The following is a 17106-nucleotide window of genomic DNA, read 5'->3' as shown; positions in this document are numbered from 1 at the left end:
AGGCAATCAATTTGCCCACTGCAATGTCCCGTACCACAAACAGCCGTGAAGCAATTTTTTTTTTTTATCTGGAGAGTTGTTGGACAGGACGCCGGGAGATACTGACAGTCACCGCATTAGTTCACTAGCTGCACCACTTAACCTGCACCTTCAAGCCATAAAACATTTCTCGTTTATTAAAACGATTCATCTTAATGCTATCTGCTTATTTTCGATTTTCCCCTCAAATGCAGATGATGGGCTAGGCTGGAGATTTTTTTTTCACTTGGCTAAACACCCAAAGTGCAATGAGCACAATTAACCTTACGTTAATGCAACATCGTTTATCAGCTGCTAAGTTTCATGGGATCCAGAAATGAAGCACAATAATAGCCCATTCAGCAGATGCAGAGTGTTGCATTTTTTTTCTCGCCCACCTTAATTATAATCTCATCATCCGAGGCAACTTGGTGAAATATTGCACCTAGGTCCAGCTTGTGCACAAGGCAACGCGTTCTGTTTTAAAATAGTAGTGAACAGTTCGTTCGGGGAATAGGTGCACTTTTGAGCAACGTTGTGTTGAGGTTTAGTTGGCACTTCACCCTTTCATTTGCTTCCTCTTTCTCCCCCCACCCCCGATTATCACTCCGAAAGTGAGTGAAGACCCTGGTTAGATGCCCCTTCCACAGTGATAGCTTGAAAAACTCTCAGGTGTAGTGGGTAATGCAATATCAGCCCTCCTGGTAAACTGTCCCAAAATCTTACAAGGATACCTACTTAACCAGTAGCTCATTTTCATTGTTCATTAAGAAGAAAAGACCTTGCATGGGGCTTGGACCATAACAAAGCATGGGTTAGGTGAGGGTTAATTCGGAAACATGTCCAGTCCCAAAGCCATGCACAAAGCCAATTTGCTTTTCCTTTTCCGATGTTTAGCCGCTCGCTACAGGTAGGTTTGGATTATTGTTGACGGATAGGCAGGCGCTTCAATTTACTTTAGCTACAGACAAAGGTCCATCGAATCATATAACGTAACTTACCTTTTACGACATTATCCAGATATTGTGCTGAAATAAAAAGGCAAAGAGAAAGCTTTCAGAGGCAAGCTTGACCCTGCGACTGATAAACCTGAGCGAACGCAGAACCACAGCAACGGATTACATTTGTGTGGCGTCTTTCACGTCGGGAGGGCGTCCCAAGGCGCTGGATAGGAAGGGAAGATTCTTTCTCTTACCGACAGTGCAGTGCTCTCCCTCCCAGCCAGGGCTGCACTGGCAAACTCCATCCTTACACTTGCCGTGCTCGGTGCAGAGCGGGTGACACGCTTGCTGATCACACATTGTTCCTGTCCAGCCTTCCTCACAATGGCACAGCCCGTTTAAGCAGATGCCATGGTCTCCGCAATCCACCTTGCAGATTTCTGAGGGGTGTTGGGGGTGGGTGGGGGTGGGGGGGAGGGCGGGGAAGAGTTCGGAAGGGAAAAAAAGACAGGAGAATGGGTTTGTGTACCAAAAGTCATCGTTGCAACAACGTGTTCCTTTAATGAATTAAACTTGCACTTGTTTTGTGGACCACACAATAAATATAAGCAGCTCCGCTGATCCGAATCTCGACAGTTTATCACGAGGCGGAACTCAACTTGTGGCTCAGATGTTTGGTTCCGTTCCAAGTCTCCTGCAAGAGGCATTGAGTCTCTTAATTGCCGAGAAGCACTGTATTTGCATCCCGTGTAATGTCATCTGGAAACAGGTACACATGGTGCACGTTTCGTTCGGCTCAGTGTAAGCCACATATGGTGGGGTGGGGGGGAGTCTCTTGTGTCCTGTCCACTTTTGATGATCTTTGCTTAAGTAGTGACTGCTGATGACGTGTCTTGAACTGAACTGATTCAGAAGAATCAATGAACCCAGTGGGTGCGAGAGAGTTGAATTATTACCAGCAGTGATACAGTCATTAACTGAAGGTGCTTCAGCAATCATGTTATTTCAAGTGCATTTTAATTCATCTCCCTTTGCATCAGTAAGCAAACTCCTTCAAATCATTTCCCAGGCGACGTCGCTGAATTAACTGAAGAGAAACGCGAGGAGGAGGCAACAAAAAAAAAATCAACCGAATTCTCTCTGAAGTTGACGAGAAAATTATTGCTTTCGCCAGGACTCCAGTCGATGAGAGGATCCTTTGCTTAAAGAGGGGCTAATGGTGACGCAGTCTCTTTTACATTGACTGTAAGGTGCCAACCGTAGGTTTCATCATTGTCACAAGGTACCCTGGTGGTGAGAGGATTAGCACTGCTAATTAGGATTTCGCCCACAAAACACACAGTCACTGCACTTTACAGTGTATCCTGTGAAGCGCTTTGAGACGTCTCGAAGACATGATAAGGCGCTGCATCGAATGCAAGAGTTATGACCATTATTATTAGCACCCAATGCGATCTGGTTTAAGTTTGTGCAATGTTCTGTTTGAACCATAGAAATTACAGCACAGAAGAAGGTCATTCGGCCCATCGTGTCTGTGCTGGGTTTTTGAACGAGCGATGCATTCAAGTCTCATTCCCTCCCCATCGTCCATACCCCCGCAAGTGATTCATTTTTAAGATATCTATCTCGTTCCCTCGCGAAAGCTATTATGTATCTTGCCGGCAGGCCACTCCGCCTCCGAAAAACTCCCTGCGTTAAAATGAAATCCTCCTCGTCTCCCTCTTTGCTCCTTGGACAACGGAAACAGTCAATTATTGGTGTGAAAAACGTAACGAGTCGCAACAAATTTCACGCGCTAACAATCACATCGAATTGGGGTCAAGACTATGGGAGCTTTGACCCCAATCCAATGTGATAATTTGCATGTCGAAATCTGCTATGTGCATTTTGACCCCCAATGATCTCCGCACTGGATAGCGTGAAATTAACAGCGAGTCTACGGGCATCGCCCAGAAAGGAATGCTTTGCAATTATTCTGTTCAGCGAGTTGCGCATTAAAATCGCCCAGAACGGCTTGAACATGACGGGTTGATCACCAGTGAGTCCCGAGTAGCAAGGCTTTCACGTTTTGCTGATCCCAGTGCATTTCACCATTTCACTCCAATGTTACTACACTTCTAAGGGCAGCAGACTGTGCTTGTTTGCACCCTGTGTTAAAGATATCCATGTAATAAGAAGAATAATCTATATATCTATAGCTGTTTATATAATAATAATAATATAATAACAATCCTCGCATTGGATACAGCGCCTTGTTATGTCGTCACAACATCTGAAAGCGCTTCACAAGATTTTCTAGTGAAATGTGACGGCTGTGTATTTGAAGACACACATCAACATGCGCAGAGCAATGTCCCACCAGGTGGCACTTGGGTCTCGTACTTTTGAAATCACGGTCCGTTTCTGTTGGTTTCCCTGAAATGAACTGCTTTCTCCCTCCTCCCCTGGTACACTCGGGGGTCTTGGCCAAACAAGAGCGCGCTTTGAGACGTCTCAATGACGCAGTAAGGCTCTATATCAAACGCAAGCGTTATTATTAAGCAACGTTCCAATCAGAAGCAACGCCGTGGAGATGAAACCACAGGTAAGGAAGAGGAACGAATCTTTGACTGAGATTTCGTCTTGGGCAGGGATAGGATGAGCTCCTTCTGATCCAGATCCAGTTCATAACGGACGCCTCTTTATTGATCGCAGCCTGGCAGAGAAGGTATTTTTAGGAACAAACGTAAAAGAATGATCGATAGCATAGTGCGGGAACAAGAAAAAATGCTAATGAGCACATTAAGTTCGAGTCATTAAATATCTCCAAGATTAGAAAGTGGGCGAGTGAAATATACTCCAAGAGCCTGCAATCAACTACAAGAATCTTCACTTTTAGACAGCTGTCAAATGGCTTTCATTTTACACTTGAGTTACTAAATTGCTACATCAGTTGAGTTTGGACCTTCAGACCATCATATTGAGGCTGTGCAGTGCTCTGATCAGATGATACCTTGAATACAGTTCAAGGTTTGCAGTTCTGGGCAACCACTATATTGGAGGGAGGGTTTTGCCAAGGCGTTAGAGCCAGAGTATATTTCCGAGGATGATCCCCAATGTTAGTGGACCGAGCGCTGAGCAACAAGTTAGGGCTCTTCGGTCTTGAGCTACGTCGACTCGGGAGGGGAATTGAAAACCTAATCCCAGCTCAATATTTTAGGGTTGCCACAAGGCAGTAAAACAAGACCGCCTCGGTATAGCGTCGTAAAGGGGCAATTTTAGGACAGCCACCAGGAAGTTTTTCTTTTGCTCAGAGGGTAACCGAAGACTGGAACAGGCTGCTAGGCAAGGCGGTTGAGATGTGGACCCTGTCCTGACGTTAAAGATCCCAGGACAGTGTTTAAAAAGAGAAGGGAGTTTCTTCCGATGTTGGAAGCTTCCTGCGGCAAATTGGGTGCTGCGTTCGCCTACAAAATACGCGGTATACAGTAAAATCCTCCAGGACGCCTCGAGGTGAACGAAAAGACGACTGCACGCTCCACTACTGTCTGGAGCGAAGGGCTCTATATAAATGCTAGTTGTCGTTGTCGTCGTGGTTGTTGCCGTCGTCAAAGGGGTTACTGTCAGAAGGTTGAATTTGCTGTAACACAAGGGCGCAAAGTACCGGAGGAGAGAGGAAAGATTAGGGGGCCGATGGCTTATAAAAATGATGATCTTGTCTGATTGCAGCAAAGACTGCGGAAACTGAATCAACGGTCCTCTTTGCTCGAATCATGTTATCACCATCATCCACTTCTCGGCAAATTTTAGGCTGTCAGAAAGCCATTTTAGTGCTTTATTTTTAGCCCGTTTCCTGCCTCTCTGGTTGAGAGAGGGCGCACGTTGGCTGGCGCGAAGCAGACAGGGAGCTGAAGAGCCCTGAACCCCTGGCTCGCTGCGATGAAAAGGGTCTTAAAGGGTCAGCCCCCCCGCTTCGCACCAGAGCGCGAGAAAAGAGCGACTCGCGGCGGTAATTTTTTTCTTGCGGTATTCCTTGTTTAACGTCGGCCTAAAGTGCTCAACTCACAAGGTGGCAACTCATCCTTCCAGGTATGTGTCCATTGAATGTGTCCTTTCAACCCAGGCTCTGTCAAGAGGATGTTAAAGATCCCATGACATCTATTTGAGTTTCTCCTGGTGTCCCCAGCTACTGATCCTCCTGATAAATTGATCCTTCCATTTGTGTCCGTTCGTGGGACAGTCGCTGCCCACAGATTGGCCTCACTTCCATCGACAAATGCACTTGACATCAATAGCTGTGAAGGAAGCACTTCGAGGCATTGCGATGTTCCGAGGTGCTGTATCAAATGCTAGAATTGCTCTTATCGATCTCGCCGGTGGATTGTGTGGCGTCTGTATAAAGTACCTTTGACACTGAAGAATTGCATTGGTTAAGATTTACAAGTTGCAGGGAAAACAGCACTTTGGATATGGAAGAGTCTCAGCACGTCACCCGGCCACGAAACAGCAAGGTCTCTGAGACTAGTCTCGACGAGAGAAAGGCACGGTGGAAGACTTTTCGCACGTTATCCTGACAATACCTCTCAGCTGCACTATGACAACAGAAAGAATCTACTGACATTTCCATTTCCTGCACTTGATCCTTACAACCCATCGGAAAGGGATTACGACCAAATTAATGCCAAAATCCAAGGCAGCTTTATCCACGGGGAACAGGATTAAGAGCATCTCTGAATCACTTCATTCAGCATTTAACAGTCACAGAGCGAGAGATCTTCATACCATCTGCTCGTCCAGATTTGAACTCACATGTATGACTGAAGAGACAGAGCCTTAGCACTCGTTGCTCTGTTATCAAATCTCTGACAGAAGAAAATACTCAGAGTGCCGACTTTCTGTTTGGACTCCTTTTTCGCGACACTTATGCAGCAATTTTAAAATGATTTACCGATTCGAGTGTCGCAAGAAAGCCACTGCATAACTAAACCACAGTGACGGGTATTTTTAAATCCGCCTTAATTTGATTAATGCCCGTTTCGTGGGGCAACTCGGGTTTAAAAAGATTAATAGTTTTTATCACACCGGGGTAATGCGCGTGCCATTTTATTTTAATACAAGAAACTATTTCAAATGTCAGCCAAGCTAAGACAGCGAACTGGAAAACAACAGGATTTTTAATTGAAAAGGCGCAAGATGAACACAGTAATTCCCCCAAATAGATTGCGAAGTGTTGAATTGGGATTTACAACAAGTGTTAACTGCTATGTGCTAATTTATGCCACGTTCAGGCTGAATCTTGATTCTTTCGGTCCACTGTATCATAGCGAAAAGTCTCAATTGCTCTGTCTGGTGTCCTTTGCCGTTTTATCCCCGGTTGTGGTAAAGTCTCGCTGGTGGCAAACCAAGACTTGTGGTTGATTACCATTGTACTACATTGTCCACGTGACGTTACTTCAATTATAACAATCCTTACATTTGACACAGCACCTTTCGTGTCTCAAAGCGCTTCACAGTAAACACTGTAAAGGGTTATTCAGCGCGATTAAGACCGTGTTATTTTGTGGGCAAATCGAAAAATGTGCGTTGGCTGAAGCACCAAGTAAAAAAATAAATAAATAAATAAAAATAACGGGGGGAAAGATCTCATATCAATACATCCGATCGGCACTGTCATGTTTTGCAATGATGCCTTTAAATTAATTTAAATAGATGAATATGAGTCATGTTACTATGGGAGTGTTTTCTTTACCCTATAAAGCTGGTAACGTGCGACAATCAGGATGGTAGGAGCTCAACGAGATGGACCTGGGTCTTTTTTTCTTCGTCTAGCAATTCCTACGTCAAAATAAACCCAGGACACGATAATAAACCCGTCACTGATTCCAATTCGTTCAGAAATACCCGAATATGAGAACCAGCCCCCCCCCCCCCCCCGGCTCTATGAGGAGGAGGCCTCCATAAGAGATAATCTCAGGTGTTATTCTTACCGGTGGAGCAGTCGTAGCCTGTCCAGTTGAGGTCGCAGGTGCAGGTGCTGGTGCTGGTGTCCGGCAGTAAGGTCCCATGGCCTGAGCACTGCTCATGACAAACATTGGCCGAGACTTCGCACTTGACCCCAGTCCAGCCTGAAGCGCAATGACACACCCCGTCCACGCACAAGCCGTGTCCCGAGCAGGTGGGATCCAAACAGTCGTCTACAGGGGAAGAGAAGAAGACGCGTGAGGCAAAGTTCCCCAAATCGCTGTCAAAATATTCCATAGTTTTTTTTCTTACAATCTGAGCCCCGAAGTTCCAACCTGTTCTTTGACCGTAAGATTATTCTGTCTCGTTTTCTATCAAGATGGAAGCTTTACGCTTTCTCTTGGACACGCTTACCCAGCGCCTTTCGTGTCGGGAGGATGTCCCGAAGAGCTTGACGCTGATGGTTGGTGGGGGGTGGGGGAGGGTGATGGGGTGGGGGCTGGGGGGTGATGGGGTGGGGGTGGGGGCTTGTGGAGAGGGGAATCGATGACCAAAAGAGGTACGGTTGGAGACATATCTTGAACGAGGCCAGGGAGGGAGCTGGAGGGATTCTGGGTTGGAGTCGTAGAATAGGCTGAAAGTCCGTCCTCTGATGGTGGTGGGCAGATACGGCGCAGGATGTCAAGCAGGCCGGTGCTCACTGACTCGACTCTCGGTGTGGGTGGGGGGGAACCTTTAAAAACACGCGGGAAGCAGAACGCCAGTCAATCAGCTCTCATCTCGACCCAGCTCTCAGCGCGAGGCCAATAACTTCTAATCTCGCATGTCGTGCAGACCGTGATAGGATGACAGCTCTATTAAACATGAAATTGAAGGCTTGCGGGTTTAGAGGGGATGGAAACGACTATTTGTCTGCTGTCGCCAACCTGGTAATTCTCACCGCTGTCGAAACCTACACTTTACAGGCGTTCAAAAAGATATCCTTTTTGTGTCGCGCCTCTGTGGGGTCCCCGAGCTCAGGAAGACAGCCCGTCGTTCGATAACCTGGGAGTAGAGCTGTCCTTTGCTGTCTCATCTGAAGGTGCGTCTGACTGTTCCAAACACTGAAAACACTCTGTTATAAATCTAACAAGTCAGACTGATCTTCATCAGTCTTTATAAAATTGTGCAATGATTTTCTATAAACGTGTGCTCAATACCGCCCGGGCGAACCTGTGCCATGATGAACACCTTTAATTTGACTAAAGTTAACAGAGGACTTTGGACCTCTTAACCTGATTCGGGCAAAGTATTCGGTATTGATCCAGATGTCCAGACGGAAAATACAGAGTATTAAAATCAGCGGCGACGCAGAACGCAGATCGTTTCATTAAATGCTGTTGCTTTCGTGTTTTGTTAATGCAAGGCTGAGTGAGTGTAACAAAACGGGAAGCCTGACAGCAGAAGGTTACCACTCAACAAGGCCTTGCCTATTTCTCATAGTCTCCCGTTGCTAAATCTTTTACTGTCTGTCAGTTTGAACTGTATGCATCCCTCCCGTCCCCCTACCTCTCCTGAAATTGTTTGCCCTCCGCGAGGCTACATAGGTTCAATTATGCTGTATCAGTCTCAGTCAGAAGACTGCTGCGATTTGCTCTCGAGTTTTTGCAATGACCAACCTGTTGTCGTGCAACAGTGGAACAGAGTGCCATGAATTTATAAATGATAAATAAATGATCCCTGCGTTTGATACAGAGCCTCATCATTCACGTAGTTGAAGCACCTCCAAGAGTTTCGCAAGATTTGCTGTAAAATGCAGTGACCTGTGTACTTCCAGGCAAATGCGAGTCCAGTTTTAGTTCCTATCGTTGACCATCCACCCTTGCTTTTGACCGTGTAACCCTTCAAACCTATCTGCAGTAGATTTTTCACCCCTCCTTGCATTTGATATAGCGCTTTTCACGTCTTCGAGACGTCTCAAAGTGCTTCACAGAACAGACTCTAAAGTGAATTGATTTTACGTTCGTGGGCGAAACGCTGCGTCCCACAAACAGCGGTGGATTGAGTGACCAAATTATTATTGCAATATTAATAAACTGCTGAAAGGGAGATACATGTAGATATTACGGTTAGTTAGGAGTTTGGGGAAAAGGCAGGGAAATTGGATTAAACACTCTGCTGTGATCTACGGAACAGGTTCAATGAGCTGAATGACCCTTTAAGCTTTATTTTAGTCAGTATAATTTTTGTAGCGAATATCTACTTTTGCCACTTAATAGAAACGTTTCTGAATATAAATGCACTACGTACGATTACAAACACAACAGATTGATTCGTCGTTTCTAACCCCAAGACCTTAGCCTGATGAGAACAAATTTCATCACTACGGTCTCAGTGCATTTTTAAATCTACTGATTAAAATTTTAATTAAATGAACCAGTAGATGCCCAGCATTAGAAGTTTAATGATTTACACCAACTGTCCATGTTTGCAGTGAGGACAATTAACACTTTCTCCTTATGTTGAGTGACATTAGAAGCGGGGCAATGAATTTAAAACCAAAGTGGGTTTTGCCAACATTAGGATAACAGATTAATCTACATTGTTTTTAATGCTTGTTAAAAGTTAATGAATGTTGCAATAATTTTAGGCAGCCATTAACCCATGTAGGCCAGTTTTTCTCAACCTTTTTGATATCAGGCGCTGAAATAATTTCTTATTAAAACGTGGTGGATCATTGGCAATTGAGCCCATCTTGTCACTCAGTCTCGAGAAGTCGCTGAGATATTGTCGGAGGTGTCGTCCTTCGGATGAGACGTTAAACCGAGGCCCCACCTGCCTGTTAAGGTGGAGGTTAAAGATCCCGTGATGCTATTCGAAAAGAGAGCTCTCCCTGTGTCCTGGCCAACAAATCTCCCAAATAAAATTGGTCATTCATGCCCTGGCTTTTACTGAGATATTGCTGAGCCCAACTGGTTGCCTTGTTTTGCCCACAAAATACACTTTGCAGTGTATCCCGTGAGGCGCATTGCGACGTCTCGATGACATGATTAGACGCCGTACCAAAGGCACGGGATTATTATTATTATTAATAATTATTATTATCATCGTCGTCCGTAAGCAATGTGAGAGGCAAAGTGAGGAAGAAGGGCGTACTGTGATATCTAAAGCGACGCAGCCAACTGTAACGCGCAGCTGTGCAACGGATGTATTATTTCTACCGCACGCTTCCCATCAGATAATCCACACCCCCCCACCCCCACCCCCACCACTGGATTCTTGCCGTGTCCCCCAAATTGCCGCAAGTGGATTAGATCCACTGGAGCCTATCCAGTTAAAAAAAAATCAGACTCTCATGCACCCTATGAACCCAGATCTCAGTCAGTCTCTCCTGAGGCCACCAGTGCAGACAACATTACATTCGACTGTAGGTAAACACGGGCAGGAATTTTTATTTGCCGCCTGCAAATGCATTCTGTTATAATGGAAACACTTCACTCTTTGCCACTGGGGAGCGGTGGCTATAAAGCTCGTGGCAGACAGCTCAATCAAAGAGGATTGTGCATTTGCTTTGATTACAACAGGTAGAAATTTCCCATCCGTTAGGGTCCTCGTGCCTGGGAGGAGAGGATTGAGAGGTATTTGCTTGTTTATGTTTTGCCTCGCTCTCTCCATTTGAGTTATAGTTGGCCTGGTTTGCAAGCTCGAATCCCTACCTCTTCACCCTTTTAAAGCCGAGAAATCAAAAGCCATGTCTTAAAGAAACAAACAAATCTCCTGTTCTGCGGGCAATAGAAGGAAGTGTCCCTTATGTTAAACTCTGAGGAGAGAGACCGACTGAGAAAGCCGGGCAGGAATGGAGGAGTCCAAGGTGCCATTGGTGTGGTTGAATGATGTGACTTCTACATCTCTTCAAACTTGACAAAGCCCTAATAAGTTGGGTGCTTCCAGCTTTGTACTTATTTTAAGCCCACAAAATATACAGTCAATTCACTTTACAGGATATTGTGCGAAGCGCTTTGAGACGTCTCGAAGACATGATAAGACGCTACATCAAATGCAAGGATTATTATTATTATTATTACTTTGAAGGAACATCACAGGTCCCCAACGCTAGTAGACGTGTGGAATTTGAGTTTGACGTTTGAGTCATCATTCAGATTCCACACACGCTTGTTTTCATAGGAAAATAAAGGTCTATTTTACATTATTTTATTAGCCACAAGCCGCTAGCAATGTGTCATCTATTAACAGCTTGCCCATCCCCCCCAACCCTCTCTGCGGCAAGCGGAATAAATAGATGAACTCGGTGCAACCTTTTTCTTGGCTTGAACTATCAAATGATGTCTTGCAGATGGACTAGGAGGAAGTGAACTTTCCTGTTTCCAGTTCTTCGTGCTGTCAAACAGGTTACACTGCGGCCTGCAAACTGATTGTTAATTCCCGCAAGTAAAAGTGCAAATCAATTCAGGTGCGCAAAGTCAAATTTTCCTCCTCCCTGCGATAGATAGAACATTGTCAAAAACTGTGGCAGAAATAGTGAATGTGCTACCAAGTAGAGACTATCGCCCACAAATATACGGTCAATTCACTTTACAGTCTATTCTGTGAAGCTCTTTGAGACGTGGAGAAGACGTGAAAAGCGCTATATCAAAGGCAAGGATTATTATTATTATTATAGTATTATTATATCCTCCTTGTTGGTGGGAGTGGGTAGAGGTGGGAGAGAGTGGGGCAGAGAGTGGGGGGAGAGAGGAGGTAAGCAGTGTCTCCTTTGAACTGAGAGTCTAACTAATTGCTTTGCAATGGAGTGTCAGAATCAAATCAACCCTCTGCAATTGCAAACAAAGGGTATTTTCTTTTGTAGGTGACGTTTTCGATTCTCTTAAGCACGGATCAGGCAGGACGCAGCCCTGCCCTGAAAACTATTGGGCGGGTCTGGCTGACTGTACTACTTTTAGTGGCTTTTAGTGACTTCAAATAATCTTTGTGCTGAATCCAAGTGCTGAAGTTAGCAACGTTTGGGCCACACACATTCAATCAGCAATGCAGGGAGTCCCATCTGATTATCGCAGGCACCTTTGGGTGTAAATTGAAGCTCGGGTCCGTGCTAACTCATGCAGTTGTTAATTAGCACAACACAGCTCACAATCTTCAGCTCTGCACGTTAAGACAAGGAGCGAGGAACGTGTGGCGTTTGGAGGTGGACAAAAAGCACCATCGACAAGGGCAAACGAGCGAATAGGAAGAAAGAACAGAACTCACTATTTTCTAACTTTGATTGAAAAAAGAGCCCTACCGTCGATATTTTATTAATATTGGAGCGATAAAGGTGAACCTGACATCTCAGCACCATTACCGCTTCGACATGAGGTGATTCTTTACACATTTGATACATTTGAGTTCATCTTCCATTCCTACTTCTTGAAGCCCAAATGCCTATTCGGTTTGAATTTAAAATGGTAAAATAAGCCTTACGTTTGATGCAATAGGAGGACGTCTCGAAGCAATTCACGGGCTGAGTTGCAAAGGGCATTAAGAGTTAGCAAAGGGAAATTTCAGGACAGGCACTGGGATGATTTTCTTTATCCAGAAGGTAACTAACGACTGGAACAAGTTGCCAGGAAGGGTGGTTGAGGCCAGGAGACTGGATTTACTTACAAAGCAGCCTGATGACGTGATGGGAAGATGGTAGGTTGGGTGTTTTGGAGGGGCGAGATCTGATGGGTCGTTCATCCAAACCAATCTTGTGATATGTTGCAAAGTATCGTGGTTGTATTTCGTAGGCGAGAATAATCCATGCCAAGAGAGCACGTCTATCCTTACCCCCAATTCCCCAATGCCCACGGGCATGTTGTAAAGCCTACTCACCGGAAGAGAAGCTGCTCATGGGACAACAGGTCTTTTGCCCATATCAAGCTACAAACCCTGACCGACGTGGAATTGGAAAATCGATACTTATTATCAGAAGCGTCTACTCTTTTGCCAGTGTACGTGACAGGCTATGAGTGCCTCAGGTCACGTTCGATGCCTATTTCAATACATTAACCTTCTCATAAATAAGTGTGCAAGATCAGAGATCGGTGCCCAATGAAATATTGTCCACCTCTGGATGCTGCTAAACACATGCCTGGGACGATGAAAGGGAGATCAATCCCGTTATGCTTTGAAATCAATCAAAGCTGCGAAAATGAACGAATGTAACACAACCTGAGTCAAACCCACCTTCTTCACAGCTGTCCCCTTGGTAGCCGGGAATACAGATACAAGTTCCCGCAATGCATGTTCCGTGGCTGTAGCAAGTCGGATCGATGCACTGCTCCTCTGATATGTCGCACTCCGGTCCCTTCCACCCACTGTGGCAAAGGCAGTGACCTTTCTCATACTGGCCATTTCCACTGCAGAGAACAGGGCAGGAGTCTGAAACGGGGATGAAAGGTATCAAGAGGGATGAAAGTTCAATGCTAATACCATCTTATAATAATAATAATAATAGTAATAAAAATAATAATCCTTGCATTTCATGTAAAGCCTTTCACGTTAGGAGGACATCCCAAACTGCTTCACAGGGTACACTGTAACGTGGTGGTAACTGTGTGTTTTGTAAGCAAGCACAGCAGCCAATTTGCATACAGCAATGTCTCACACGCAGCCATGGAGTAAAAAAAGAATCAATTTTATCCAGGGGATTGTTGGGCAAGACACCAGGAAAAACTGCTGTTTTTGAATAGCCCCTTGCAATCTTTAACGTCTTCCTGAACAGGCACAGAGAGCATCTCTATTTAAAGTCTCTTCTGAAGGATATCACCTCCCACAGCACTGCATTGTAGTGTCAGCCCCGCGTGACTATATGAGTTCAAAATGGTGACGTGGGGGGCTTGAACCCACAACCTTCTGACTCAGGGGCGAGAGCGCTACCGCTGAGCTGGCTTGACACAAGTTCTCCGCGCGACTTCAATGAACACGGTGGAGCACTCACTCTATTTACTGATATTCCCCCAATAAACACCCAATACCCTGCACGATAAGATAGTTACATTTTGTCGACATCTCCACGTGCGTGAACGTTTTACCTCTCGCGCAGTCTGGTCCAAGGAATCCTGGAAAACAGTAACAGTGGCCGGAGATACATTCACCATTTCCATTGCAGTTGGTGGAACAATCATCCATGGTTTCTGCGGGGAACCAGAAGCATCAGATTAGACCTTTCAGGAACAAATGTTGCCCTTGATTTGATTTTGTTTTAGTAGCAACAGGATTTAAACAGAGTAACAATGATCTGATCGTGGTGAATGCCTGATTTGTGTTGGTTGCTTTTCCCACGCAAATTTTTGCCTTTTCCACTGAACAGCACTGACCCACGCTATCGTTTTTGGCCATCTCTGTTTCCATACACAAGTGGCCATTAGCCATGTCTGATCCTGGATAGTGAGTGTTGGGAGATGGTTGACCACCTTAGAAGGAGGAGAGAATGCGGGGGGAATTCAAAGTTGAATCACAGCCAAACTTAATCCTATCTTCATCCAATGCTCATTGAAAACTTCCTTAGGCAGAGAATGTGGAACTCAGTGCCGGAAACATACTTGAGGGATACGGGAATAGGAGAGGGGTTTAGGAGGGGTGGGAATGGGGGGTTGTGGGGAGTCTAAACACTTGGCACAGAGTATTTGAGCCCAATGGTCTATATCCACACTATATATTTCTAGGTGTGTCTCCCAGCATGCGGTCAAGGGATAAAAATCAAATGATAAAAGCCTTTCACTTTGCTCAGATGTGTGGAGGGTGTGTAGCTGTGTGTGTGTGTGTGTGAAGGCAATGTCAATTGAAGTACCCCAACTGTTATACCCGCTAACCAATTTAGTACAGTCCAAGCATACACCTTGTTGATTTCATCCACTTAGGGATCAGTTTCTCATTGGCCAGTTGGCTTTACCTCTGGGGAAGCTGAGCACCATATTGGGAGAAATCTAATAAAAATTTATAATGAAGTCATTATTTTTGCACTGTCGGAAAAGGAGAATCTGTCAACGCGCTTTCTTTTTGAAAGATTGAGATGTAAGAAGTTTTTCTGTTTTTTTTTTCTTTCTTCACCCTAATCTGTAACCTTGCGTCGTGCAACGATATTGAAACTGTCCAGAATGGGACAATTTGATTTGTGCTGCTTGTGCAAATGACATTCTAAGAATCCCCACTCGGGGCTGAAGTAATGTGTTTTTTTTGCCACTAAAGTCTAATGTGTAATTTATAAATCTTTTTTAAAAAAAAGTTGGGCTCCGACATATTTCATGAAACTCTTTATTGGATAAGGTACAAGAGTTCTACCTTCCGGTTAATGTGCATTTGTTACTTAGATTCTCTCCACATTCGCAACCAACCATTAGGGCAAAATTGAACAAAAATTATTCATACGGGGTGAGCTATTGCTTGGAAATTGCCTGAAGTGACAATGTCATAGTTGATGACTCCATAGTACCCACACTGGTAGACTGCGTGGATGAAGGCAGATCAGACATTTAGATTAAATCACTTTTAAGATTCACAAGATCAGCCGTACAGCAATAAACAACCTGCTGCAAGTAAACAGAGCGACATAGCAAAAATCATCTGCTGTGCTACTGGAAAAACTGCACCGTGATCCAATAAAATCAAGAATATTAGGACGAAAGGGAGAAACATTGTCTTTAATTTATTGTTCGCATTCAAATGACTATTGGCAGCTCAATATTGTCTGCCATTCTTCTACGCTGATTAACTAGATGTCAAGCGCTTGTCAATCGGAGCAGAGTATCACAAAGAACATTGTTTAGGCTTTATTTCTGTTTGCTTGAAAAGGAACAGACGTGCAGTGAACGGGTTTGAGTTATTGTTCAAATAATGCTGAGAATGTCAGCCCACATAGTTCCGCGGTGGAAGAAAGCAAACAAGGTTCTGGGTTGCTTTACCAGATAAACAGACTGTAAATCAAAACAATCTTATGCTGTTCCTGTATAAGGCATTGGTTAGACTCCTACTGTGCCAGTATTGGCCAGTATTATCATAACAGCATTGAGACGTCGCAACGTGCTTCAGAGGATATTTACACATAGGAGATGCACTGATTTTTGCAAGTGTGCTGTGTAGGGCAGCAAAGATGACAGTAATCTACCTTGAGGAGAGATTGAGGAAGCTTGGATCATTCTCTGTGGTCAAGAGAAGATTCAATCCAACCCAACAGAAATTTTCATGCGCATTCACACTGGCCAGAGTTTAAAAAAACACTCCAAGACGTAATTACAAAACAAGGGAATTAGCAGTAAACAGGGAAAGCTATTTCATACTAAGAGTAATTCATAGAAACATGAAAAACGACAGGAGGAAAGTTAACTCGACTGGTATGAATGGGTTCGAGAGAAGATCATGATTTGTGTCTGGGTAAGAGAGACCGTTAAGGGATAAGGTGAGAAGATTGGGCTTAAATCAACAAGAAATAGGCAGACTTTCCGAGGAAAATAACCTGTGAGTTGTAGTTTGAAGGCATTTAAATAACACTTTACCTATTACAGAAGTTAGGACAAAGACCTGTTCCATCTTCTTCCCATCATTGTAGAAGGCAAAGTACCAAGTTCCCGGATCCATATATTCAATGAATCCCGTCTCCTGGAGGGCGATTAGGATTAGGTTCCTCGGCGTGTGTTTCGAATCCGCTGGGGTTTTGGGCTCTGGTTTGATCAGCTGTTTGCCGTTCAGGAGTTTCACAAAATCAAACTGTTGGAAGGACAGGAAAATCAAAGTCAAATCTGCAGTCTGTCTGTGTCTGTCTGTCTGCAAACATTCTTTACAAAATAGCAATTCCAGTATGTCCAGAGATGGCGGATACGCAAATTTCCTCAGCTTCTGATGTGCACACAACAACAACAACTTGCATTTATATAACACCCTTCACGTGGGGTAGTGTCCCGGAGCTCTTGATGGTAGCAGAGTCTGACACCAAGCCGGAGGGAGGGGTGAGGTGACCGTAAGCACGATCAAAAAGGACGGTCCTTAGGCGGGATTTGCAAATGGGGAGGGAGGGAGGGGACGAGGCAGAGGGATTGAGGGAGAGAGTCCCAGAGTTTTGGGGTGTAATGGCTGGAGGCACAGAAAGATTTTGGCTTTAATCGAACACACTTGACCAAAGATGAGAAAGCCATTAATGTACTGGCGAGGATTCCACCACTGGCTCACTGCAATCATATTTGCCAGCCGGCTG

At 44.7% G+C, this 17106-nt stretch overlaps 1 protein-coding gene across 1 annotated transcript in view; it reads right to left on the bottom strand.

Annotated features, from left to right (window-relative positions):
• Positions 1 to 17106, bottom strand: part of tenm1 (teneurin transmembrane protein 1) — a 224442-nt gene that overhangs the window by 47785 nt on the left and 159551 nt on the right. The window contains exons 8-13 of the mRNA XM_042340827.1: positions 16412 to 16622; positions 13952 to 14053; positions 13104 to 13298; positions 6926 to 7132; positions 1214 to 1399; positions 1020 to 1046 (exon numbers count right to left, since the gene is read on the bottom strand). Coding sequence (XP_042196761.1) covers positions 1020 to 1046; positions 1214 to 1399; positions 6926 to 7132; positions 13104 to 13298; positions 13952 to 14053; positions 16412 to 16622 — 928 coding nt within the window. The remainder of the gene's footprint in view (positions 1 to 1019; positions 1047 to 1213; positions 1400 to 6925; positions 7133 to 13103; positions 13299 to 13951; positions 14054 to 16411; positions 16623 to 17106) is intronic.

This window comes from Callorhinchus milii, unplaced genomic scaffold (genome assembly GCF_018977255.1).
Source record: "Callorhinchus milii isolate IMCB2004 unplaced genomic scaffold, IMCB_Cmil_1.0 Scaffold15, whole genome shotgun sequence".
NCBI classification, from domain to species: Eukaryota; Metazoa; Chordata; class Chondrichthyes; order Chimaeriformes; family Callorhinchidae; genus Callorhinchus; species Callorhinchus milii.
Note: the sequence above shows the minus strand (reverse complement) of the source record. Positions and strands in the feature narration are given on the sequence as shown.